Consider the following 22,427-nt stretch of genomic DNA (forward strand, 5'->3'; position numbering starts at 1 on the left):
ACTGTGAGTTACAGAACTCCGGATAAAGTAGCGCTCTGATGGCAGATGCCAGTTTCCCGACACCCAACCACCAGCTCCGGAGCCCCGTGAATAACCCAAGCGCTACTTTGGGTCACCGGAAGTGGTTTGTGAATCTGATGGTCTGTGTCTCATAAATTAGCCGCCCTTTCTAAGTCTCCTAGCTGATTATTCACCAGAAGCTAATTAATTATGGGTAATAAATTATTAATTATACTTGACCTAGCCTAATAATTATATTATCCCTTCACGACTCACGAGTGGACATCTTGCAACACCATGGCAACCAGATAGAAAATAGAGGGAGAAAGATGAAAAACGTAGTCATCACCAGAACATATTAAGTAAAAGTGCTCACATTAACTGTTATTTGTTTGCATTCTATGTTAGATAGTCATATAATGGCTAAATGCAGCTAGTGATAGCCAATCAATTCAGGGTTCGTCATTCTCTTGTGGGTGTGGTCTGTCAATCCAATCACCAATGGGCAACGGTCGCTCCCAAACACCTCATTACGAATCGTTACATGAGGGAGGAGCCGCTCAGACACCACGAAATAATCCAGTCTCCTGAAGAAAAAGAAATGTGATCATAATAATAATCATAATAATTATTATTAAACAGTAATGTACTTAATGGCCACTCTTAACCATCTACGATATAAAAAGCCCACCTCCTACATACCTTATTTATCGGACAGCAAAAAATAATTATTTTGGAAATTGTCCGGGTAAAATTGGAACAGATTTTTATAGAGCATGTGAAGTGTCCGGAATAATTAGAACAAGCAAGCAGCTGCATGCGAGATAGCTAAGTTTAATAGAACACTGTGCGATTGAATAGTTGCACTAGCTATCTAAAACTATAGCTATCTAACTGCAGCACTCTAAGTCTTACTTGCCGTCTGTGAATGTAACTCAACTTTTCAAAGTATTGTCCGGATATTTAGTAATATTAAAGCACTGGAGTGTCCGTTGTATTAGAACAATGAAAATTACCCAAAAGAGAGTCCGGGGTAATTAGAAGTGTCCTATAAATTAGAAGATATACGGTAATTATAATGGACATACCCAAATGTTTTGTGTTATAAAATGGTTCCGCTGTAACTATACAGCTTTGCTCACACACACACAATGAAATTACACTCTTTCTAGAGTAATGCAGAAGCACTCACCAGCCAGTGTTCTTGGCTCTGGCGTTGAACTGGTAAGTGTACGCTCCAGCGAGGTCGGGATACAGGTGATGGAAGGTGTCCACGAAACTCTCCTCTAGTATATAGCTCTGTGAAGTCCTGTCTCTCCTCGGGCGTGAAACCAGCTGTCTTTGTGTTTGTCTTGGGGTTCTTCAAATCTACGAGTAGATACATACAAAATATACATGCATGCATGTACACAAAGTCAACGCAAACTCTGAAGGTATAACTATATCTCTTATGCAGTGCCAGTGTGTGTACCTCCTAGCATACAGTGCCAGTGTGCGTATGTACTGACACTAAAGTTCAGAGACAGAGCAAGCTAGGACTACGTACATACAGGGTAGAGGAAAGACACAACAAACTCTATGGTTACATAGTATAATACCGGAGTGTTTTAAAAAAGGGAGGCCTCCTAAGTAATTAAGGGCACTGCCTGCGAGGGGGTGGAGGAACCTCAGCCGCGGCTTTGCTCGTTAGGGCCTGTGCCGGGTTAATCACAATCTATATATACATGTATATGCAACGGAGAAGTATAGCACAAGTTAATCGACTGACTATACCCTTAATAATGACTCACGCTTTCCCCGAAACAAGGGAGGATTAGGAGGGCCTCCTTAACCTCTCCTATATAGTCACGCCTGGATAAAGGCCGCCCAAATGCATTTTTTGGGACCTGTGAGGGAGTGATAGGAACCAGTTACATAACTCAAGTTGAGATACCGTATAGCGCGAAATTTTCGAGGGGCTTAATTTTCGTGGATTTCGTGGGTTAGCAATCCTACACGAAAATTAAGTCCACGAAAATCGTTCTTTACCTGCTATAACGTGCAAGATTTAAAGGCGTGGCTTCCGGTAAGCAGTCATTCCGCGAACATTGTGCAACGAAAATGCTTTTAGAGGCCAATCCACGAAATATAAGTGCCTCGAAAATTTCGCGCTATACGGTATATACTCAGCTCATAATTATTGTTATAGTTAACCCTTTCCCGGCTTTAGCCGTCATATGACGGCAGCGGTAGTGATAATTTTCAAAAAATCGTTGTGGGCCCTGTATTGGAGCTGTGCGCACGCTGTAGGTACCAGCACATGCACATTGGGCTGCTCTTTCACATGGTATCTTTAATATCTTGCCTGGAGGTAAGCTTTGTGCAGTACTGTCGAAAGAAAAGTGACCGTTTGATAATGGCTACAAGATCTTCGTAGTACAACCTCAGCGAGGTTCTAGGGCAGCTAGACAGTTAGAATAACGATGCTTATGGCCTTGTTGAGTAAGAGGACAGTGACTGGGATCATACCAAGAGAGGAAACTACTTTTCAGAGGTCAAGCTATAAATATAGAGCCTGAAGAACCGGAGGAAGAAGCTCCTGAGCATGAACCAAAGTCCTGGACCTTGTAAGTAACTATGGAGTATCATAATGTAGTCTGGATAGCTTCAGTATGGTATGCTTAGTCTAGTTTGTACACAAGTGGACATCATGAGCCACCATTGAACTTGTAAACCTGTGTGTAGGTGAAGAAAACATTTCCCGGGAAAAGAGCGTCTGCCGATACGACCTCGTAGAGAAGTTTCTGCTGATCCTGATTGAACCATGTCACCGTGAGAACATTGAGAACACTTATTTAGAATCTTTAGTTACTTCATGCCTTCATACAATATTGTTTATGTTCATAATTGTGAAATATGTAAAAAAAATCGTTAATTAGTGGGGAGTGGTCAGTTGCTAGGTAACGATGATGATGTCATGGTACCCCCAGGATATGGGCTACCTGTAGGAAATAGTTGCAAGTAATTACAATGCATGGTTCATGAGATATGTATTTTTAAAGAAAATGTGTATTTATTCTGTATTTTGTTTTTTTAATTAAAGCCGGGAAAGGGTTAATGTATAATTATATGCACAATTCCCCAAATTAATGGAGCCTCGGCTGTCAATTCCTTCGATCCTATTGACCTGACCACAAAACACTTGTAACACACATTGCATGACTAACAAACATTAATTTGAATGTAACTAACATAATACGGAACACTACATGCATTCACATTAATATATACATGGCCCTCACGGTTTCTGCTGATGGACCAGATGAACCTGCAGGGATGTTTGTGGCTGCTCAGGAGGTGGGGTAGAGAACGAAGGCGTCTGTAAAGGAGTGGATGACAGTGCATGACACAAGTGTATTACAAGAAGTGTGCTTGTGCATGCAATCGTGGATATAATAATGGATGTGTATAAAATTATTATATAGATTTAGCAATTGGTTAGAATCACTCTTTTTGCGTTATTAGGATCGTTGTTGGCTATTGGGTCAAAGGTATAGCTACTGGCAAATGTGGTCTAATGTCAGTGAGTGGGTGTTCACAATTGAACCAGCTGGTTGGAGGGGATCTACTTGCCATCATGGTGATCATGCACCTTCTTGTGAGAGGTTCTATATATTGTGCTCAGTACAGTGCATGCAACACAATGTAGACAGCATTTGAGTGATTTGGCTAAAATCAATTCACACACATACGTACACACAAAGACTCTAATTAGAAATACAATTAACCAACACAAGTACATACAGTCACTACTCTTTTTTTTTTTGATTTCAACCTGCAGACAAAGTGCATGCATGGTGCCAGCACATCACACAAAATTCGAAAAACAGGAACAAATTAAAAACTTACACTTTGTCCTTTGATCAATAATTATATATTTTTTTCCTAAGGCCATTTTGCTGAGAGTTCATTAAAAAATGTAATGAAGGCAAACCCGATACAGAAAGTATAATGGTTTACTTATACAATAATTATTGTGAGTGGATGGTACTAACCCCTCCCTTCCCTTCGCCCATGGGATGTCCACCGACTGCACAACAGAGAAGTAAAGCACATGTTAATTTGTCAAACCACCATGCACTTAAAAATGACTCACGCTGGTTCCTCCAAAACAATGGAGGGCAATTCTTATGTCCCCCTTCATGGTGCGGGGAGGGAGGCCTCCTAAGTAAATTTCTCTGGATGCCGTCCGTGAGGGGGTGGAGGAACCGGTTATATACATGTATATTCAGCTCATTATTAAATATTATCCTCCAAAATAGTAACATGCATATATATATATATATATATACGATTCCTCGAGCATGGATATCATTGTGAATGCGTATATATATAGAGTGGTTAGCTCTCTATAGATTTCTGTGTTAGAGTAGTATAGTGTCGTTGTTGGCTTTGTTCATGCGAGACAGTGACTCAAGAGTTATACACAACTCCAATGCATCTTGTCGACCTATTGATAGGCGTACTTTTTCCATTTAAAAAACTCGAGCCCCCCCCCCCCCCCCTATTGTGAAATTGCTTCATACACCACTGATACAGATATAGATATAGAACACGTACACATGCATGTCGATACAACATAAAACAAATCGTTTGCGCGGCTTGAATTTATACAAATAGGCAATCTTGTACTATATATAATTCGGGAATTCGAGCATAACTGCATATAATACATGTATGCGCGCACATGCATGGTCACTCACTGAACATTTCCTCTTAGGTGGAGGGGGAACTAGCTGACTAGCGGGTACCTGTGGAGGGAGTGCAGGGGTCAATGACATGAACTCAAGTTAAATGCTACATCCTGTGTAACGAATGGCACGCTAAATAATCGTTTTATACGGTTGGATGTGGGGCTGCAGCACCTGATAGAGAGCTCGTGGTTTGCAGTGCTGGAGACCTTCATTCTACTAGCTGCCTTTCTGGTGAGTTAGGGAGTGGGGTATAATGGATGGACCAGCACTGACACTCATAGTGTCGTTGTTGGCTACATGTTGTCATTAAGGCATAATTGTTCGGGACACTCACGCAACGCTTCAACCGTAGGGTCAGGCCCCTAGCTAGGGCTGGTGGGTTCGGGAGTAGTGCGGCACACTGGGTGGAAGAACTAGCCTGTGAGGGAATTGGAGGAATCACATAAACTAAATCAAGTACATGCTTCCGTACTATAATTGTACACTTACAAACACCTAGTTATAACTGGTTCAGATGCGAGTGCATAAAAACAGCTGCTATAATTATAATTATACTAAACAGGGCTTCACCTATATAGCCTTACGCAGCTCAGTATAATCATACAGAATGATATAGGTCTGCATACATGAAGTAGTATAGTGGTTGTTTAATCCTGTACACTTGTTATTATTTAATCTGAGCAGTATTCTCAGGAGGCAAACATTTACGAAACGAAGCCAATGCACACGAGAAAAAATAATAGACCATGAGTAATTTTATAGACCACTATAGACCATGCACCAGAGAATAAGTGTATAATTTTGATTTATGACAACCCTAGTGGGACCAGCACTGCATGCACACACACAACACTGAGTATTAACTATAATAACATGGAGGGAGACTAACCTGGTTTGAGCATCCTGTGCTGCAACAATTTGTACAGGGTGTGCCCCCCTGGGCACACACACACCCGCTACATGCATAGTCCTTTTTTACATCTGCAGCATACCATGCTGATGTGAGGTGTATAGATCAGTTTTCTGATGTGAGGTGAGGCAGTTGAAGATAGTCGAGTCCACTCCGTTTTAGTTGCTGATTGTTCAGCACCAGCACTGCCCGCTCTTTTATAGCGATTATGAGCGGAAGTGTGCCCCCTTCCTTTTCTCCCTCCTGGTAAGACCAGACTCTGTACAAGAGAGAAGTATAGCATAAGTTAAGTTGTCGAACCACCACCCTTAATAATGACTAACGCTGGTGCTGCCAAAACAACGGAGGGCTCCTTGATATCCCCTTTGGTTGTACGCGCAGGGAGGCCTCCCAAATAAATTTCTCTGGACGCCGTCTGTGAGGGGGTGAAGGAACCAGTTATACAGTAGTAACATGCATATATACACACAATTCACCAAATTAACGGAGCCAGGACAAGTTGATGGGAATATAGAACTAACTGCATTATAGTATAAGCTTATATGCCACAATAAACTATAGATCCTTACTTGGTATCCGAGGTCCACCAGACGAGTCTGCCAGGGGGTTGTGGGGAGGGGTCAGCTATAGAGAGAAGATATAGATAGAGTGTCAAAACAATTAATAGTTTAATGCCGAGTAAGGGCACCAAACAAGATAACTTGTCTATGAACTTCAGTACAATGCACTCACCCAACACAGGTGTCCCCCCCAGAAACAGTGAGGGCCATGTTTAGAAAATGCTTGTAGTAATACTGCAATCTGATAGGTCACTGAGAGGTCCATTATTTCACTTATGGACCTGAGGTCTTCTAAGTAGGTCTATTATACTGATTATGCCTACAGGCAAGATGATGTCAAGATTAACTTGTATGGAACATGGCAACATCACACAGTTTATGTTGAAGTCATAGTAACGATGATACAGTGCATCATTAAAAATTTATTTTTTTAAGTTTTGGGTTCTGCAGTGCCGCTTTGCAGCTTTTATCTCTCTCTTGCAGCTACAATAGCTAGTGCTCTAGTGCAGAGCTAACTACTATGACAATAGCAACTTTTTATTTGCAATGCGTGATTCTCAAGAAACAGAAACTGCCTTCATCAATGTGAGTTTTTTTATGTAGACTAGCCAGAGCAAAGCTTTAACGTTGCTTGAGGCTTGTAGAAACTCTTGGTTTCAGAGTCTTCTTTGTGTTAATATATAGCCTAGCTTGCTTAGCACTATTCTAAACCAGTTATAGGCCTCGTCAACGGTCACTATGGAGTTTTGAGACCCTCAGGCTCTTAGTAGCACCCTCGCTACGCTCGAGATGCTACAGCCTCGGGCCTTCAGGTCTCAAAACCCCATAGAGACCTTGGACTCAGTCTATAACTATTATATAGAATGCATGCATGTATAGTGTTCCGTATTATCAAGCATTCAAATGTTTGTTAGCCATGCAATGTGTGTTGCAAGCGTTTTGTGGTCAGGTCAATATATATATAGGGCTGAAGGAATTGACAGCCGAGGCTCCATTAATTTTGGGAATCGTGTGTATACTACTATAATTATAGGCTAATAATTATGAGCTGAATATATATCATTGACTCAACTATATAGAGTTCATGTCACTAGTTCCTCTATACTCCCTCACAGATTGCGTCTAAGAAGATACATTTGGGCGGCCTGCCTGGAGGTTGCACTAAAGGGGACATCAACCAGGCCCTCCGCATGTCAGGTCAATACAAGTATAGGGCTGAAGGAATTGACAGCCGAGGCTCAATTATAGGCTAATAATTATGAGCTAAATATATATCATTGACTCAACTATATAGAGTTCATGTCACTAGTTCCTCTATACTCCCTCACAGATTCAATCAAAGAAGGTGCACTTATAGCTGGCCTACATGTAGGTTCAACCGAAGGGGATATCAGCCACGCCCTCCGCAGGTTTCGCCTCTTCGCTACTTTTAAAGCTCAAAAATCGGCCCAAGAGGCAATATTATTAAAAAGAAGTTTTGTTGCCATTAATGGGAAAAATGTTGCAATTCAGAAAATAAAAAAGTAACTGATATTAATGTTCGTCTGTGCATGTTGTCTATAATACTATATAATTATTATGATGCCAAGCTAAATCACTCAAAATGCATGCATGTTGTATGCAATATAATTATATATTACAGAACCTTTTACAAGAAGACAATCACCCGCTATGTGGCAGATAGTGGTTGATACTTGAGGGTGCTGACATTCACACTATAATTGGTACTATAATAATATACTGATCCAAGTTTCCATTCTCAACTGCTGATCCAATTTATCTTTGTTCTTCACTGAATCTATTGCTCATTGTTACTGATGGCTGGTCGAGGTATTCTGCCACGCCACTATGTCTGCCTAGGAAGCAGTTTAAAATAGCTTAATTATGAATGTACAATATCGGCAATGCTAACGCTGATGGCATGTAATAATTATTTCAATGTACTTAATGTGTTATTTCTGGATATCAAGATCAGAATTCCAACATGACAAAGACATCTTTGTTCCATGTAAGTATTTATTAAATTAAATAGATGTTAAAACGACTGGTGATCGATATCCACTGACAAAGCTGTACAAAAAAAAGTTATTATTAAAGGCAAAAATGTCAAGAGGAGAAGAGGAACGGAGGACTACAACTATCACTAATTCCCCGTTGCCACTTTATGCAATGAAAGGGCCCGAGATGGCTATTAAGAAAAACACACCGCAAAGGGCAATGCTCGGGAGGACACTGTACCACTTAACCCCCGAGCATATGCGAACGCCTCTGCAGAAGGCAACAAGGAGAAGACTGGACCACTCTCAGTCGAAGATGCTCACCAATCTTCCTCGACCAACCCAGCCACAGTCTCCACCCCAGCCACAGCTAACCCAGCAGCGAACCTATAGCCACAGTCTCCCCCCCCCCCCCCGGAAACCGTGAGGGCCATGATGTAGGGTTGAATTGACAGCCGAGGCTCCATTAATTTTGGGAATCGTGTGTATACTACTATAATTATAGGCTAATAATTATGAGCTGCATATAATTATATCATTGACTCATCTATATAGAGCAACTAAAACCGAGTGGACTCGACTAGACTATCTTCAACTGCCTCACATCAAAACTGCAACTATACACCTCACATCAGCATGTCGTGCTGCAGATGCAAAATAGGAATATGTAGCGGGTGTGTGTGTGCCCAGGGGGCACACCTACTCAAGAGGCAATAAAAAAATTTTTCGTTGCAATTAACGGAAAAAAAGGAAGTTAATGTGCATGCATGCATGTTCCTGTTATGTGATGTGCTGGCACCACATGCATACACTTCACATCATGTGCTGGCACCACATGCATAGTTGGGCGGAGCCCGACTGTCCCTGACGGGAGGTCGGGGGACACGCTTATATAGGATTTGTACTTGTGTGTTATGTAATACTGCTTGGAGCATCATGAATATAATTATTTTAAGTGGGTGTTAAACGCAATATGCACCGCACTGCACCACACTGGCTGGCACTGAACAACATGACTTTGCTACTAAATTAAAATAAAGTACTGAGCAAGAATGGCCCAAGTGTTACAATGTTTTGGATGTGGGGATGAGTATCAAGGCCTGGTAACAGGAGAGGAAAGGAAGTGTTGGACCTGTGGACAATGCTACTGGAGAATGATCTGAGGAAGAACAGATGTGTGCTGATGTCGACATTAACAGTATTGTAAATGGCAGTGATAAAAACAGATTGCCCAAAATGTGCAGGAAATGTTTCGGTAGATATAGCAGCTTTCTTGAAGCACAGGTAATAATGAAAATAAAATTTGTAATTAGCTGAAAGAAGTAACTAAGTCTTAGGTCACACTGTCCACATAAACATGACTTAGAACAAATATCACAGCACAAGCAATTGAAACCGAGATCAACATGTTTGTAATTGTCAATATTTCGGAAAAGACCACCCCTTCTACAATCTGTAGTGTTGAAGTTTGAAGCATGTTCTTTAATCTCATTATCAACTTGATGGTAAATTCTTGCCTTCAAAAGGGTTACACGTGATGGTTTACCATCTCGACCTGCTCTACCAGTCTCTTGTACATAGCTACTGATATCGTCTGACAGGCCAACAGGAATGATTTACCGAATGTTGGGACAATCAACACCCATACCAAATGCCATAGTAGCTACAACAATGCGAAGATTGCCATCACCCTTAAATAAACGAATGATTTCAGATTTATGGGCTGGATCAGTGACACTTGTAAACATGTCACGAGGCGAAATTCAGAAAGATCAGGTGCATCATCAAGATTTGTGAATGCAGCTCCAAGGTAATCCTTAAAGAAGAGGTACATGTCACCACACACTCCAAAAGAACGTCCATATATGATTGTTTTGGGAAACTTGTTTCTCTCGAATACCAATTTCTGGGCCAAGTTTTGGAATGTCTCTGGTATACTTTTGAATAATCCAACAGCATAAATCAAATTTGGGATTACTGGGACTCTCGTAATGACAAATGGGTTTCTTAGGCCAACAATACGAGAAATGAATGAAATGTCACTTCGGGTAGCTGTAAAGTTGCTGTTACCATCACATGAACTGATGTTGGAATGAGGCTGCGCACTTCTCTAATTCTCAACAGCATTTGCCTGAAAGTCTCACCCCTGCAATAATATTATTGGTACACATGTTAATAAAAAAAGATGAGTCAAATACATACCATTTCTTCACACAATGAGCTTCATCGATTATCAAAGCCTTGAGTCTATTAGCATACACATCTCCCCCCAGAAGTCTTCTCCAATGCTTTTTGCTGATGATCATTTCAGGTGTAAAGAATACTAGCTGATACTTTCCGTGGAAGATCGCATCCATTGTAGCTGCATCAGACATCTCGCCCGAGACATATGTGCTAGAGATGCCTTTAGAACAATAGATGGCTACCTATATATATAGAATAAAAGCATCCAGCTTAGAATGATCTAATTATGTGTAAACAGCTCATATGCACTGTACGTATAATTATATGTATGTTCTATCTAGCCGTACATACCTGATCATGAATGATGGCCAGCAGAGGAGTGACTACTACTACAAGAATGACCTTTCTCCTTCTCCAATATTTTGTCAAATACTGCAGGCAAACAAGCATAGCAAAGGCTCTTTCCAAAATCCAGTAGGCAATACTGTAACAGCAAAGACATCTCTGCCTCTCAGAAAAGAAGTGACTACTTCTAAGCTCGTTAGCAGCTTCTGTGACAGCTTGTGTAACTTTCTTCATTTTGCTCAAGGCAGCTCCGCCCAGCTGCACACCCACCTAGCTAAGTGGGTGTTAACCAACCACTTGCAATACTGCAATCTGATTGGGCTGCACTCCTCAGTGCAGCAGTACAAATCCTATATAAGCGTGTCACCCGGCCACCCGTTGGGAACGGGTGCCGGGCTCCGCCCAGCTACCACATGCATACACTTCATCCACAGGTTGAAATTCAAGAAGTAACAGTACTGTTATATATTATGATGCCAAGCCAAATCACTCAAAATGCTTGTGCTGTCTCCAGGGTTCGCCTTCGCCACTAAGAATCGGCCAATGAGGCAGTGAAGAAAAAATTTGTTTCAGTTAAAGGAAAAAATGTAAGTTAATGTGCATGTCACTGCATCATCTCAGCTCGCATGGTATCTTTAAATAGCTATTAAATGCTGTAGATATAGCACAGGAGCATGCCACAGATGTGTGTGTCCATGCATGGCAGACCTTGCAGCAATTGCATCCCTGGAACAAGCTCGAGGTGCACCAACAAGGTTAGTCTCTATATATATATATATTCATGTTGTTATAGTTATGGCAGCATCCAAACAATCTATTTACGAGGCCTCCCTACTGACAACAAAGAATTGAGACTCTCAGCTCCACTGATCTGGTCCGACTAGCGTGACCATGTCGGCATGCTGCTGCAGATGCACAAAAGGATCTTGCCAAAGTTGTGTGTGTGCCCAGTTCCGTGACCATGTCGGCATCATGCTGCAGATGCACGAAAGGATCCTGTCAGAGTTGTGTGTGTGCCCAGGCCGTGTACAAATTGCTTCAGCACCAGCTGTACTAACCAGGTTAGTCTCTATGATATCAAAAAAATTTTGGTTTTAATCAAAGGAAAAAATGTAATTAAGTTATTGTGCATGTTCCTGTTATGTGATGTGCTGGCACCATGCATGCACTTTGTCCACACGTGGAAATAAAAAAAAAGAGTAGTGACTGTATGTACTTGTGTTGGTTAATTGTATTTCTGTGCGAGGACAAAACAATGGTACCTGCAGTTGTGAAGCCACAATGAGGATCCAGAGGTTTTGTACAATATATGCCTTGGTGATCTCCAAATTAATGATAAATAATAATTAAGGTAGTGTTTTAAATTTTAGGACAACAATGCTAAAAAGCAGTACAAGTACGGTGGCCAAAATAGCATCAAACGGAGGCCCTACATGAAGATGTCTATTATAAGAAAACCTCTCTGGTCTCCTGCGGCTATTCACAAAGTTATGCCAGTGGGTATGTGCTCATCATTCTCAGGCATGCATGAATCGCAACCGAGAAGAAGTGTTTTGGGAGGTCTACCTCATGGGTGCACAATAAAGAGAGAAGAGTGTTTGTCTCTGGTCTCCCCCCACATACGTCGAGGGATTCTGTGGCGGAGGCCCTGAAGATGTCTAATAATAACAAAGTTATGCCAGTGGGTATAATTATGTGCTCATCATTCACAGGCATGAATGCGGTGTTCTCTGTTCTCTGACCCCCCACTCCCTCACAGACAACTGGCACAGCTCCAGGAACACCTCCGACAGCTCCTGCAGTCGTCACTGTTAATGTTGTCCTCTCTGGTAGAAAGGAAGGAAGAGGGTTCCGGTTCGCCTTTGCAACTTTTTTTTTAGTAAAAAAGCGGCCAAAATGGCAATAAAGACAGCATGTTTTCATGAGGCTTGCCACAGATTTAATGCGTATTATTATTAGTATGAATCGATTTTCCAAGCCAAAATGCTCTAGCGTTATAATAAAAAAGGTTGTAAAAATGATGTTATAATTGCAGTCCAACAAATATCGGCTTGTAGAAATCATATGCTCTAGACGGACTATACACGGACGTCATGAGAACGGTATATGCTTTGTGCTCTGCCTTGGTACATGTTCACTGCATGGTTGTGTATATAGAATTTCTCGTTAGGTCACAGGTGTGTGTGTGCCTTGGGAGGTGGAACCTGTAGCAATTGCCTCCCTGGAACGGGATCCATGTGCACCAACAAGGCTAGTCTCTATCCAAGCTCATCCCTCAGCACCGGCCATATCCATGCATGGCATCTAGATCTGCTAGTTGCTGCAGATGCAAAACTGGGTCCTGCAGCAGCGGGTGTGTGTGAAGTGATCATCCAGCCCAGGGGTTTGCCTTTGTTGCGTTTGTGAATAAAGCAGCAGCAGAGAAGGCTATTGTAGCGAAAAATATTATAATTAAAGGGAAAAGAGTAATAGTTGTGTGAATGTTTATAATGGCACCACATGCACACTTTGTCCACAGGTGGTAATCCAGAAGTAACAGTATACTATGATATACCAAGCCAAATCACTCTAAGTTATTGAATTATGTATATACATTACTGAAGTATCAACCACTATCTGCATGAACACGAACACAAACACAAGCATTTTATGTGGTCCCTCCATTTGGTAGGGAAAGCCATGAACATTTTCAAAAGACGATGGTGTAGAAATAATTTTTTTATACTATTATAATTACTCTCGCAACCGAGAAGAAGTGTTTTTGGGCGGCTTGCCCCTTGGATGCACCATTAACACTGTGAAGGTGGCCCTCCAATGCTGTGAAACAATCCATGTAAGTTATAATCCCATCGCCTGGGTTCGGGTTTGCTACCCTAAAAACAGCAGCAGAAGCTGAGAAGGCTATAGAAGCCAAAAGTATTATAATAAAAGAAAAAAGAGAAATAGTTGTGTGAATGCATGTTATATGATGTGCTGGCACCACGCACATACTTTGTCCACATGCATTGACTCGACTGAGTGTGGTTCCTTTACTCACAAAAAAGCTGCATTTGGGCTGCAGGGACAATCAAAAATGACATCAGTGCTTTGGCCCCACTAGCGTGAGTCATTATAAGCTAGGGTATAGATTTAAAAAATGATGTAAGTTTAATGTGCATGTTCCTGTTTTGTGCTGGCACACACTTTGTCACAGGTGAAACTCCAGAAAAGAGTAGTATGTTATATATAGAAACAGAGCATAATAATATTATATTCATATATCATCCCATCCCATGGGTTCGGGTTTGCTACCCTAAAAACAGCTGCAGAAGCTGAGAAGGCTATAGCGGCCAAAGCTGTTGTAATCAAAGAAAAAAGAGTAAGTTTTATAATAGTTGGCACCACATTCGCCACATTCGCAAAAGTGTCAGCTGACAATGACGTATACAGGGGAAAAATGATTTAAAAATGATGTAAATTAATGTGCATGTTCCTGGCACACACTTTGTCACAGGTGAAACTCCAGAAAAGAGTAGTATGTTATATAGAAACAGAGCATAATATTATATATGCATATAATTATGTATATAGATTGTGCTCATCCCAGCCCAGGGGTTCGCCTTTGCCACCCTAAAAAGCAAAGCCACGGCTGAGAAGGCTATTGAAGCCAAAACTATTTTAATTAGTTTGGATTCGTTACAAAAGCAGCAGCAGAGAAGGCTATTGAGGCTAAAAGCATTATAATTAAAGAAAAAAGAGAAAGTTTTAATATAATTATATTATAATTATAGTTGTGTGATGTGCTGGCATGTACGCACTTTGTTCACAGATTGAAATCAGAGTAACAACTTGCACGACTGGGAGCTGCAGCGGATGTGTGCCTACCAAATGAGTTGTGTATAACTGCCAACAACGACACAATCTGAAGACAGCACCGGCCTCTAGATCTATCCTCTAGGAGTAACTGCTAACAATGACACAATCTGAAGACAGCACCGGCCTCTAGATCTATCCTCTATATCAGCTAGCTCCTAGATGGATTCCAATTCCAAGGGAACAACAAAGTTTTGCAGATGCACAACTGGCACATGCACTCAACTGTGTATGTGCCCGGGGAGGCAGACCATGCAACAATTGCCTTCCTGGAGCCCGTGGCAATTGCACCAATAAGGTTAGTCTATCCATAATGTGATAGTTATAGCTGCATTTAAATATAATACAAATGTACATAGGAGGCCTCCCTATTGGTACCACAACAGGGATATCAGGAATGTTTTGCACCCACCAGTGCGAGTCAAAAATCTGGCAAAAAAGCAACAAATAAAAAAAATATGTTTTCAATGACGGAAGTTATGATGTGCTGACCGTGCACACTTGTCCACAGGTACGTGGAAATTAAAGTATAAGAATCAATTATGTATTATCCAGACAGTCTCGATCCCAGAAGTGTCGTCGATATCCTCTAATCAAGAAACGACTAGTCGATGAAATAATCAAAGATAATGTGAGTTCGGGTTGATTCATTTATGCAATCCTCAGTAATCCTATATTCAGGACTTCAAGCAGCAGCTACGGTTGAAAATGGGTGATAACTTCCCAAGCTGTTTACAACGTGCTGTTGTCGCACCTTCCTTGTCTATTGAAACAAGAATAAGGCATTTGGATAAAGATCTCTCAGTTCTCTGATTCGTAAGGTTTCAATTATTTGCAAGTTATTTCTCAGAGCCAGAGTGAACAGAAGAATGAATGGATGATGGAGTGCGTGTATAAGTTAGTGACAGTACAAATTGTCACTGACATTCCTTTTTTACTGTTCATCGTAATTATTCAGATATTCTATGATCCAAGTTCTCAACTGAGCAAAGTTCAACTCCATGTGGCAAAAACATTCGAACCGGAAAGGGTTTTATTAAACATAATTATTGTGACACACAACGAAGAAAATGTGGAACCCATAAGTCTGCTCTTGTTAACTATGGCACTTATATGTACACGTCTATTATCGTTACGTGCAGACATTGAATATGAGTAAACGAGCTGGAGAGTGCGACTATTAGCGACATTCGATGATACGTGTCTAAATTATATAATGCAAACATTCATTTACGTGGTATATTCGTTTTGTGCAGATCTTCACAAAAGATGGTTGTTGCGGTGCTCGCTCAAAGCGCCGCCAACCAAACGCGAAACTGTACTGCCTCCAGTATTACATGCAGGCGACAGGAAGTGTCAGCGTAAGTATAACATAATTATAAATAAACATAAACTGTCACGTCTATAGCGCAGCACATCATAAGTTATGTAATCTCGATAAAAATCCATGAGTTTGAGTTCTCAACTGCGCTTCAATGTTTGCCAATCTCTACACTAACACATTACAATGTACAGATCCTGCCTTCTACTAGCCGTACATTAAGATGCATGTCTGAATCTAGTCTCATGACACACAGCAGAAAGGTTGCGAAGAATAGCAAGAATCAAAATCACTTTGTAACTTATGTTTACTGAACTAGTATTGTGACATTTCTGTAAGTATACTTTAATTCAGAATACCGCGATTTGTGGGCTGGGGGTTAAGAATTCAATAATAATAACTCCAAAAACTAGTAAATGCAGTAAAAATGAGAACACAGCTTTATTATACAACGATAAGCACAAAATTCTTCCAGTTTCAAATGGTTGGCTCCAGCCATGACTTGTAGTCGGATACTTAGATTCTAACACGCTTTGAGGTATAAAATGGAGGACTGTAAACAAAATCGTGGCAGTGGGCAGTGACCTTAAAGAAGGGCTGAAAGCAGTGGGCAGCGGCCTTTAAGAAGGGCTGAAAGCAGTGGGCATGCATTTGGGTAATAAACGAGCTGAATATGCATGTCAAAATTATATAATTACTCAACTTGTCATGAGTTCAGGTCACTCATTCCTCTATCCCTCACAGACACCATCAAAACAATTATGCAAGGTGTATTTGGGCGGCCTCCCTGCTGCGATGAGCAAAGGAGACATCAGGGAGGCCCTCCATTGTTTTGGAGCCACCAGCGTGATTCATTATTAAGGGTGGTGGTTCGACCAATTAACTTGACTGTGCTATACTTTTCTGTTGTACAGTGTGTGGAAATACCAGGACGACAAGGAGTGACAAGGGGTTAGTACTATGCATCCACTCATATAAAATTGCAATGCATTGCTTGTTGTCTCCAGGATATGCCTTCGTCACATTTGGTTTGCAAACGTCAGCTGAAAAGGCAATAAAAGCCAAACAAATCGTTATTAATGGGAAAAATGTAAGTTTTTACTGTTTTCATGAATGTTGTGTTGATGTACTGGCACCATGCATGCACTTTGTCAACAGGTTGAAATCAAGAAAGTAGCATAGAATCAATGTGTATATAATTATTAGTCTGTGTAGTCTGTATAATTATTATTCTGTGTATGAATTAACCCTTTCCCCGTTTTAATTAAAACAACAAAATACAGAATTAATACACATTTATCTTTAAAAATCCATATCTCATGAACCATACTGGCCAGACCGCTTTTTTTTTTACATGTGTTAGATACGGCGGTGTCGGAGGGGAGGGTGAACTGCAGGATCTAGTGACACCATATAAATTACAATTACAGTGTCTAGTAAGGGTTGAGCTAAAGATTAACTATTGGTTCAATAGTTGTATGTTGACAATTATTGTTGATTTTTTTTTTATTGTACAGACATACGACCACCACAGCAACCACAGAACAACGACAACCAGCAAGAACATTGATAGATTAATTTTAAAGTACGAACTAAATCACTTGTATATTCATTTTTAGTAGTTTGTGTCAAAATTCCAAATTCTTATGCTGCCCTCAAAAGCAGTACCTTATGCTACCCTAAAAAGTAGTACCTTCAGGGCTTACCCCCTAGCTAGGCGGTACTGGCCAGACCGCTTTTTTTTACATGTGTTGTTAGAAACGGCGGTGTCGGAGGGGAGGGTGAAGCAGGCCCTTGTGCAGGATCTAGTGTGACAGCCAAAACTGACACCATAATTACAATTACAGTGAAAAACAGTTCACAAAAAATAATCATTTCAATAGTTGTATGTTGACAATTATCGTTGATTTTTTTATTGTACAGACATACGACCACCACCACAGCAACCCAACGACAACGATCAGCAACACAGAGAAGAACATTAATTAATTAAACCTGGACCCAACACTCCAAATCACTTGTATACATTGTATTCTTGACAGTTATTTTATATGCCTCGATGCGCATGTGCAAGACCATGTATTTTACATTTTACAGTAAAAGTTACGTGACTTGTTTGTGTGGTTGGTTGCCAGTTTGAACAACTCTGATAGAATGGCAACTCCTACAACCCCCAGTGTGCCCCCTCTCCTCTGGCGGCCGTAACTCGTGCTCTTCCTCCTTTTAATTGTTTGATTGTAGAGATACAATGTACCTTCTATTAAACTTAGCTAGCTTGCATGCAAATGTTTCAGGTCATTTAAGTCCCTCACAGACAGCATCAAACAAATGGTGTCAAGTCTATTTAGGAAGCCTCTCTGCTGATGTGACCAAAGCAGATATCAGGGAGGCCCTCCGTTGCTTTGGAGCCACCAGCGTGAGTCATTATTAAGGATGGTGGTTTGACCAATTAACTTGACAATATGCTATACCTCTCTGTTGTACAGTGTGTGGAAATACCAGGACAGAGAGTGACGAGAGGTTAGTACCATGTGACATGCATCCACTCATATAAAATAAGTAGCAATGTATTGCTTGCAGGATTCGGATTTGTCAAAAATAACGTTTCAGCCGAAAGGGCAATTAATTATATGGCACTTTGGCTACATTTTGGCAAGTGTAAGTACTGGTTACATCACTATGAGTATCAGATCTGTGTACATATCAATCCCATCCATATTACACACTAGTAGTTTGAATATAAAATATACATGTCATAATTATACTCAATTTGTCATGAGTTCATGTCACTGGTTCTTCTGTCCCTCATGCAGACACCATCCAAACAATGTCAGGTATACATATGGGCGGCTTCCCTGCTACGGTGAGCAAAGGAGACTTTAGGGAAGGCCCTCCATTGTTTTGTAGCAACTAGCGTAAGTCATTATTAAGGATGGTGGTTCGACTAATTAACTTGACTGTGCTATACTTGTCTGTTGTACAGTGTGTGGAAATGCCAGGACGACAGGGAGTGGCGAGGGGTTAGTACCATGCACTCATATAAAATTGCAATGCATTGCTTGCTGTCTCCAGGATACGCCTTCGTCACATTAATTTTGTTTACAAATATCAGCAATAAAAGCCATGGACAAAACGTAAGTTAAGACTAGAGAGTGTGTCACGGCATGACCACATTGACATTAATTGGCTTGTATGGCGCTATATATACATCAGAGATTCTTTGCTATAATTATAATCATAGAGTGTACCTTCTCAATGTTAAACACTTAAATAGACACCGCGCCTACATGCAGCTGAAAAACTGGCTGCTCAATTTTCGAGCCTCCCACCCCACCCAGTCGGTTACCACCTATCACCTATTTCCATCTAACAATGTGATTACCGAGAGGGGCTGAATGACGGCCCCCCACACACTTACATGCTTAATTTTACCCGCGGGGGCCCTCTCTCAGGACTCCCCCCAAAACCTAACCATAGTCACGTGACCCTTGACCTCTACGGCGACAGAGTCCATGGGAGACCAGCTTAGACCCGGTACCGCCAAAATGTTAATAATATCCGCTGCTTAAGTATTGCAACACTCTTGCGACCGTAGTTAATTTTAATTAATGGACAAAATGTAAGTTTTAAAGCACCAGAAAACACATGGAGAGGAGAATATAAAACCAGTTATGGTAGGTGATTTGAAGGATACCCTTGCTGGCATACATAGAAGGGATAATGATGAGACAACAGGCAGGCTTTTAATCAACCTCAGTAGATAGCAAACACATTAAAGTTGAAACAGCAATCAAAATCCATGGCGTATATGACCAATTGCCGTGCCAATTTTTGTAACTTACCTGTGTGCTCACCGTAACGCATATACTCGCTAAAATCACCATTTCCCATCGAATCTCACAAAAATTTACCCACTATAATTATACGACTTTGTATACTCTTTTGCTTTGACTTTTGCTCAGAAGCAGAGATACACACACCTAGCTGTTCACATTTCTTAAGCTCAGATGACACCAATGCAAAACTGTGAAAATACTTTCAATATAAGTACAAACAGAAGTCTCGAGGTCAGCTGCGCGTTTACCTCCTCGAGAGAAGGCCACACACGGATTGAAGCTAGTACAAGAGCACTGACTTATACTTGTACCTCTGCTTCAGAGCAAAATGAGCAAAAATAAAATTGCTTTTCCTCCAAACACTTCAAGCTTTTTAAAACTAGTCCGCCAATTCTTAATTTCATAAGCTAAATGAAAACATTCTCCCTTAGGTATAGAGATATAATAATACAGATATAATAGTAATAATAATAGAGATATAATAATACAGTCCTACACTTTGCCCACTTAATGTGAGCGATAGACAAGCAGATGCACCTTTGTAGTACACAAATTAGATTACTGTGCTAATTAGGTTACTTAATGTGCCAGTGAAGCATTAAATGCATAATTATGATCAAGAAAAGCTGCAGTAAAGATGTCAAGGTAAGGCATATTACAGACAATTGCAAGTTGGTTGTCCAGTTGAAGTGCAGTGTTGAATTTCACTGTAGTTAATTAGCCCAATTAGGCTGACATTTGAGGTGGAGGATTGTATGGAGGCATTACTTCAATCAAGAAGTGGCAGAACATGTCTGCATGTGTGAAAATAGTTAAACGTATAACTATGCTGTATAATTATACTGGGAACGTTTCTCCAACAAATCAAATTGCTTTGGGCATAATCCTAGCTTAGCCTAGGCTCTCCTTTTTCTGTTCTTTAGTTCTAAATACGTGACGAATTGGAGGAACAAAGAAAGAAAGAAGGAAGAGACAAAGAAAAAGGAGATCTCCTTTTTCTTTGTCTCTTCCTTCTTTCTTTCTTTGCAATTGCCGCGCCAATTTTTGTAACTTATTTATCAATTGAAAACAACGTTGTCATGTATATACTATGCATATCGTATAGCGGGTGATGTGGGGTAAAATATTCGTTATTATCGTGGGGAAGCTTCATGGCCTACATGAAATTTCCGCCACGAAAACGTAGGTGTGCTTACTGTAACGCATACTAACAAAATGTATACTCGCGAAAATCACCATTCCCATCCAGTTAAACAAATCTCACGAAAATTTACCCACTATAATTATACAGTAGTAAGACTTTTGCTCCACACACCTGTTCACATTAATTCTTAAGCTCAGATGGCACCAATGCAAAACTGTGAAAATACTTTCAATGTAAGTACAACCAGAAGTCTCGAGGTCAGCTGCGCGTTTACCTCCTCGAGAGAAGGCCACACACGGATTGAAGCTAGTACAAGAGCACTGACTTATACTTGTACCTCTGCTTCAGAGCAAAATGAGCAAAAATAAAATTGCTTCTCCTCCAAACACTTCAAGCTTTTTAAACTAGTCCGCCAATTCTTAATTTCATAAGCTAAATGAAAACATTCTCACTTAGGTATTCCAATAGAGATATAATAATACAGTCCTACACGTTGCCCACTTTATGTGTTACCTCATTGAAATCAATTTAGCATTATTATAAATTAGGTATGGGCAAAGTGTAGTATCTGTTTTAATTTGTTTCACCTTATAATTATCACGGTGCTCAGACAATGGAAGATACCAGACTTGAGTTTCATTCTGATTTCTGTCACAGATTTTGATTCTTTGTAGAAACGGGACTTGCACGCATGCAGCAGTAATTCAGTCTGCAGATGTGATGCATGCATGTGTAGTGGGAATCAAAGTGATAAGAACACATGCATGTTCAATGCTGTTAACAAGGCCATTGTGCAACAGAGAATTTCCTAACAGCAAAACCACAATAGATAATGATTTCTTAAGCCTAAACTTGCACCAAGCAAGAGTACTCTTGTGTATAAATAAAACAGGCCCTTCACGCCACCTCTGTATAATGGCCAAAACATGTATACATTTCCCACTGTGCACAAAACCCACAAGTGTGTGACTGAGGCAAAACAGTTGGTAAACCACAGACATAAGACTACTACTACTAGGTTTGTGAGCTACTACTAGTCACACAGACTGAATGTCTGGAGCTAAGAAAGAAACTGTCTTCTCAGCGTCGGGGCAAAGTACTTTAGATACTTCTATATACATGTACAGTACTGGAAGATACACTCCAGACCTACTTTGAGTGTAATCAGTAACATATTCCCCACGCACTCAGCAATACTATGCTCACCTGATGGGATGTTGTGGGGGGGAGGGGGCTGCATGGGGTAACTGGATTAGGACTCTCATGCAGGGGGGGGGGGGTCTTGTACAGTTCATTTAGTCTAGAGAGTAGATTACCACAAATGTGTGAGTAGTTGTACTTAAATGTAAATATCTTTTGATTGGAGCATTTCTAAGAAATGGTGTTGATACCCGTGTGTAGATGAATGACTGACCTACAACATATCCAAAAATGTTTCCATTGAAACATAAGGTGGTGGGTTTGTGGTGATTAATAGAACAACAGCAAATTGTTATAGTGGGTAATCGGTTAGAGTAATAAAACACTAACCTTAACAGCTAAGGT

The 22,427-nt window shown here is 40.7% G+C and overlaps 2 protein-coding genes and 2 long non-coding RNA genes across 4 annotated transcripts in view; 1 reads left to right on the plus strand and 3 right to left on the minus strand.

The window, feature by feature from the left end:
• Positions 1-22,427, minus strand: part of LOC135352115 (uncharacterized) — a 70,713-nt gene that overhangs the window by 32,173 nt on the left and 16,113 nt on the right. The window lies entirely within an intron of this gene.
• On the minus strand, positions 320-6,468 carry LOC135342513 (uncharacterized). The gene is made up of 13 exons (XM_064539249.1): positions 6,376-6,468; positions 6,213-6,267; positions 5,967-6,058; positions 5,726-5,902; positions 5,068-5,151; positions 4,743-4,790; positions 4,136-4,217; positions 4,035-4,069; positions 3,282-3,358; positions 1,791-1,886; positions 1,193-1,368; positions 703-1,048; positions 320-587 (listed from the first exon to the last, which is right to left on the minus strand). The coding sequence occupies exons 1-10, from the start codon at positions 6,466-6,468 to the stop codon at positions 1,838-1,840; spliced, it is 792 nt and encodes a 263-aa protein (XP_064395319.1). The 3' UTR covers positions 320-587; positions 703-1,048; positions 1,193-1,368; positions 1,791-1,837.
• On the plus strand, positions 7,068-7,791 carry LOC135333975 (uncharacterized). The gene is made up of 2 exons (XR_010394153.1): positions 7,068-7,400; positions 7,534-7,791. It is a non-coding gene; the product is annotated as an uncharacterized LOC135333975 (long non-coding RNA).
• Positions 10,270-11,138, minus strand: LOC135333772 (uncharacterized). Its single transcript, XR_010394044.1, has 3 exons — positions 10,736-11,138; positions 10,403-10,626; positions 10,270-10,346 (listed from the first exon to the last, which is right to left on the minus strand). It is a non-coding gene; the product is annotated as an uncharacterized LOC135333772 (long non-coding RNA).

This window comes from Halichondria panicea, chromosome 1 (genome assembly GCF_963675165.1).
Source record: "Halichondria panicea chromosome 1, odHalPani1.1, whole genome shotgun sequence".
NCBI classification, from domain to species: domain Eukaryota; kingdom Metazoa; phylum Porifera; class Demospongiae; order Suberitida; family Halichondriidae; genus Halichondria; species Halichondria panicea.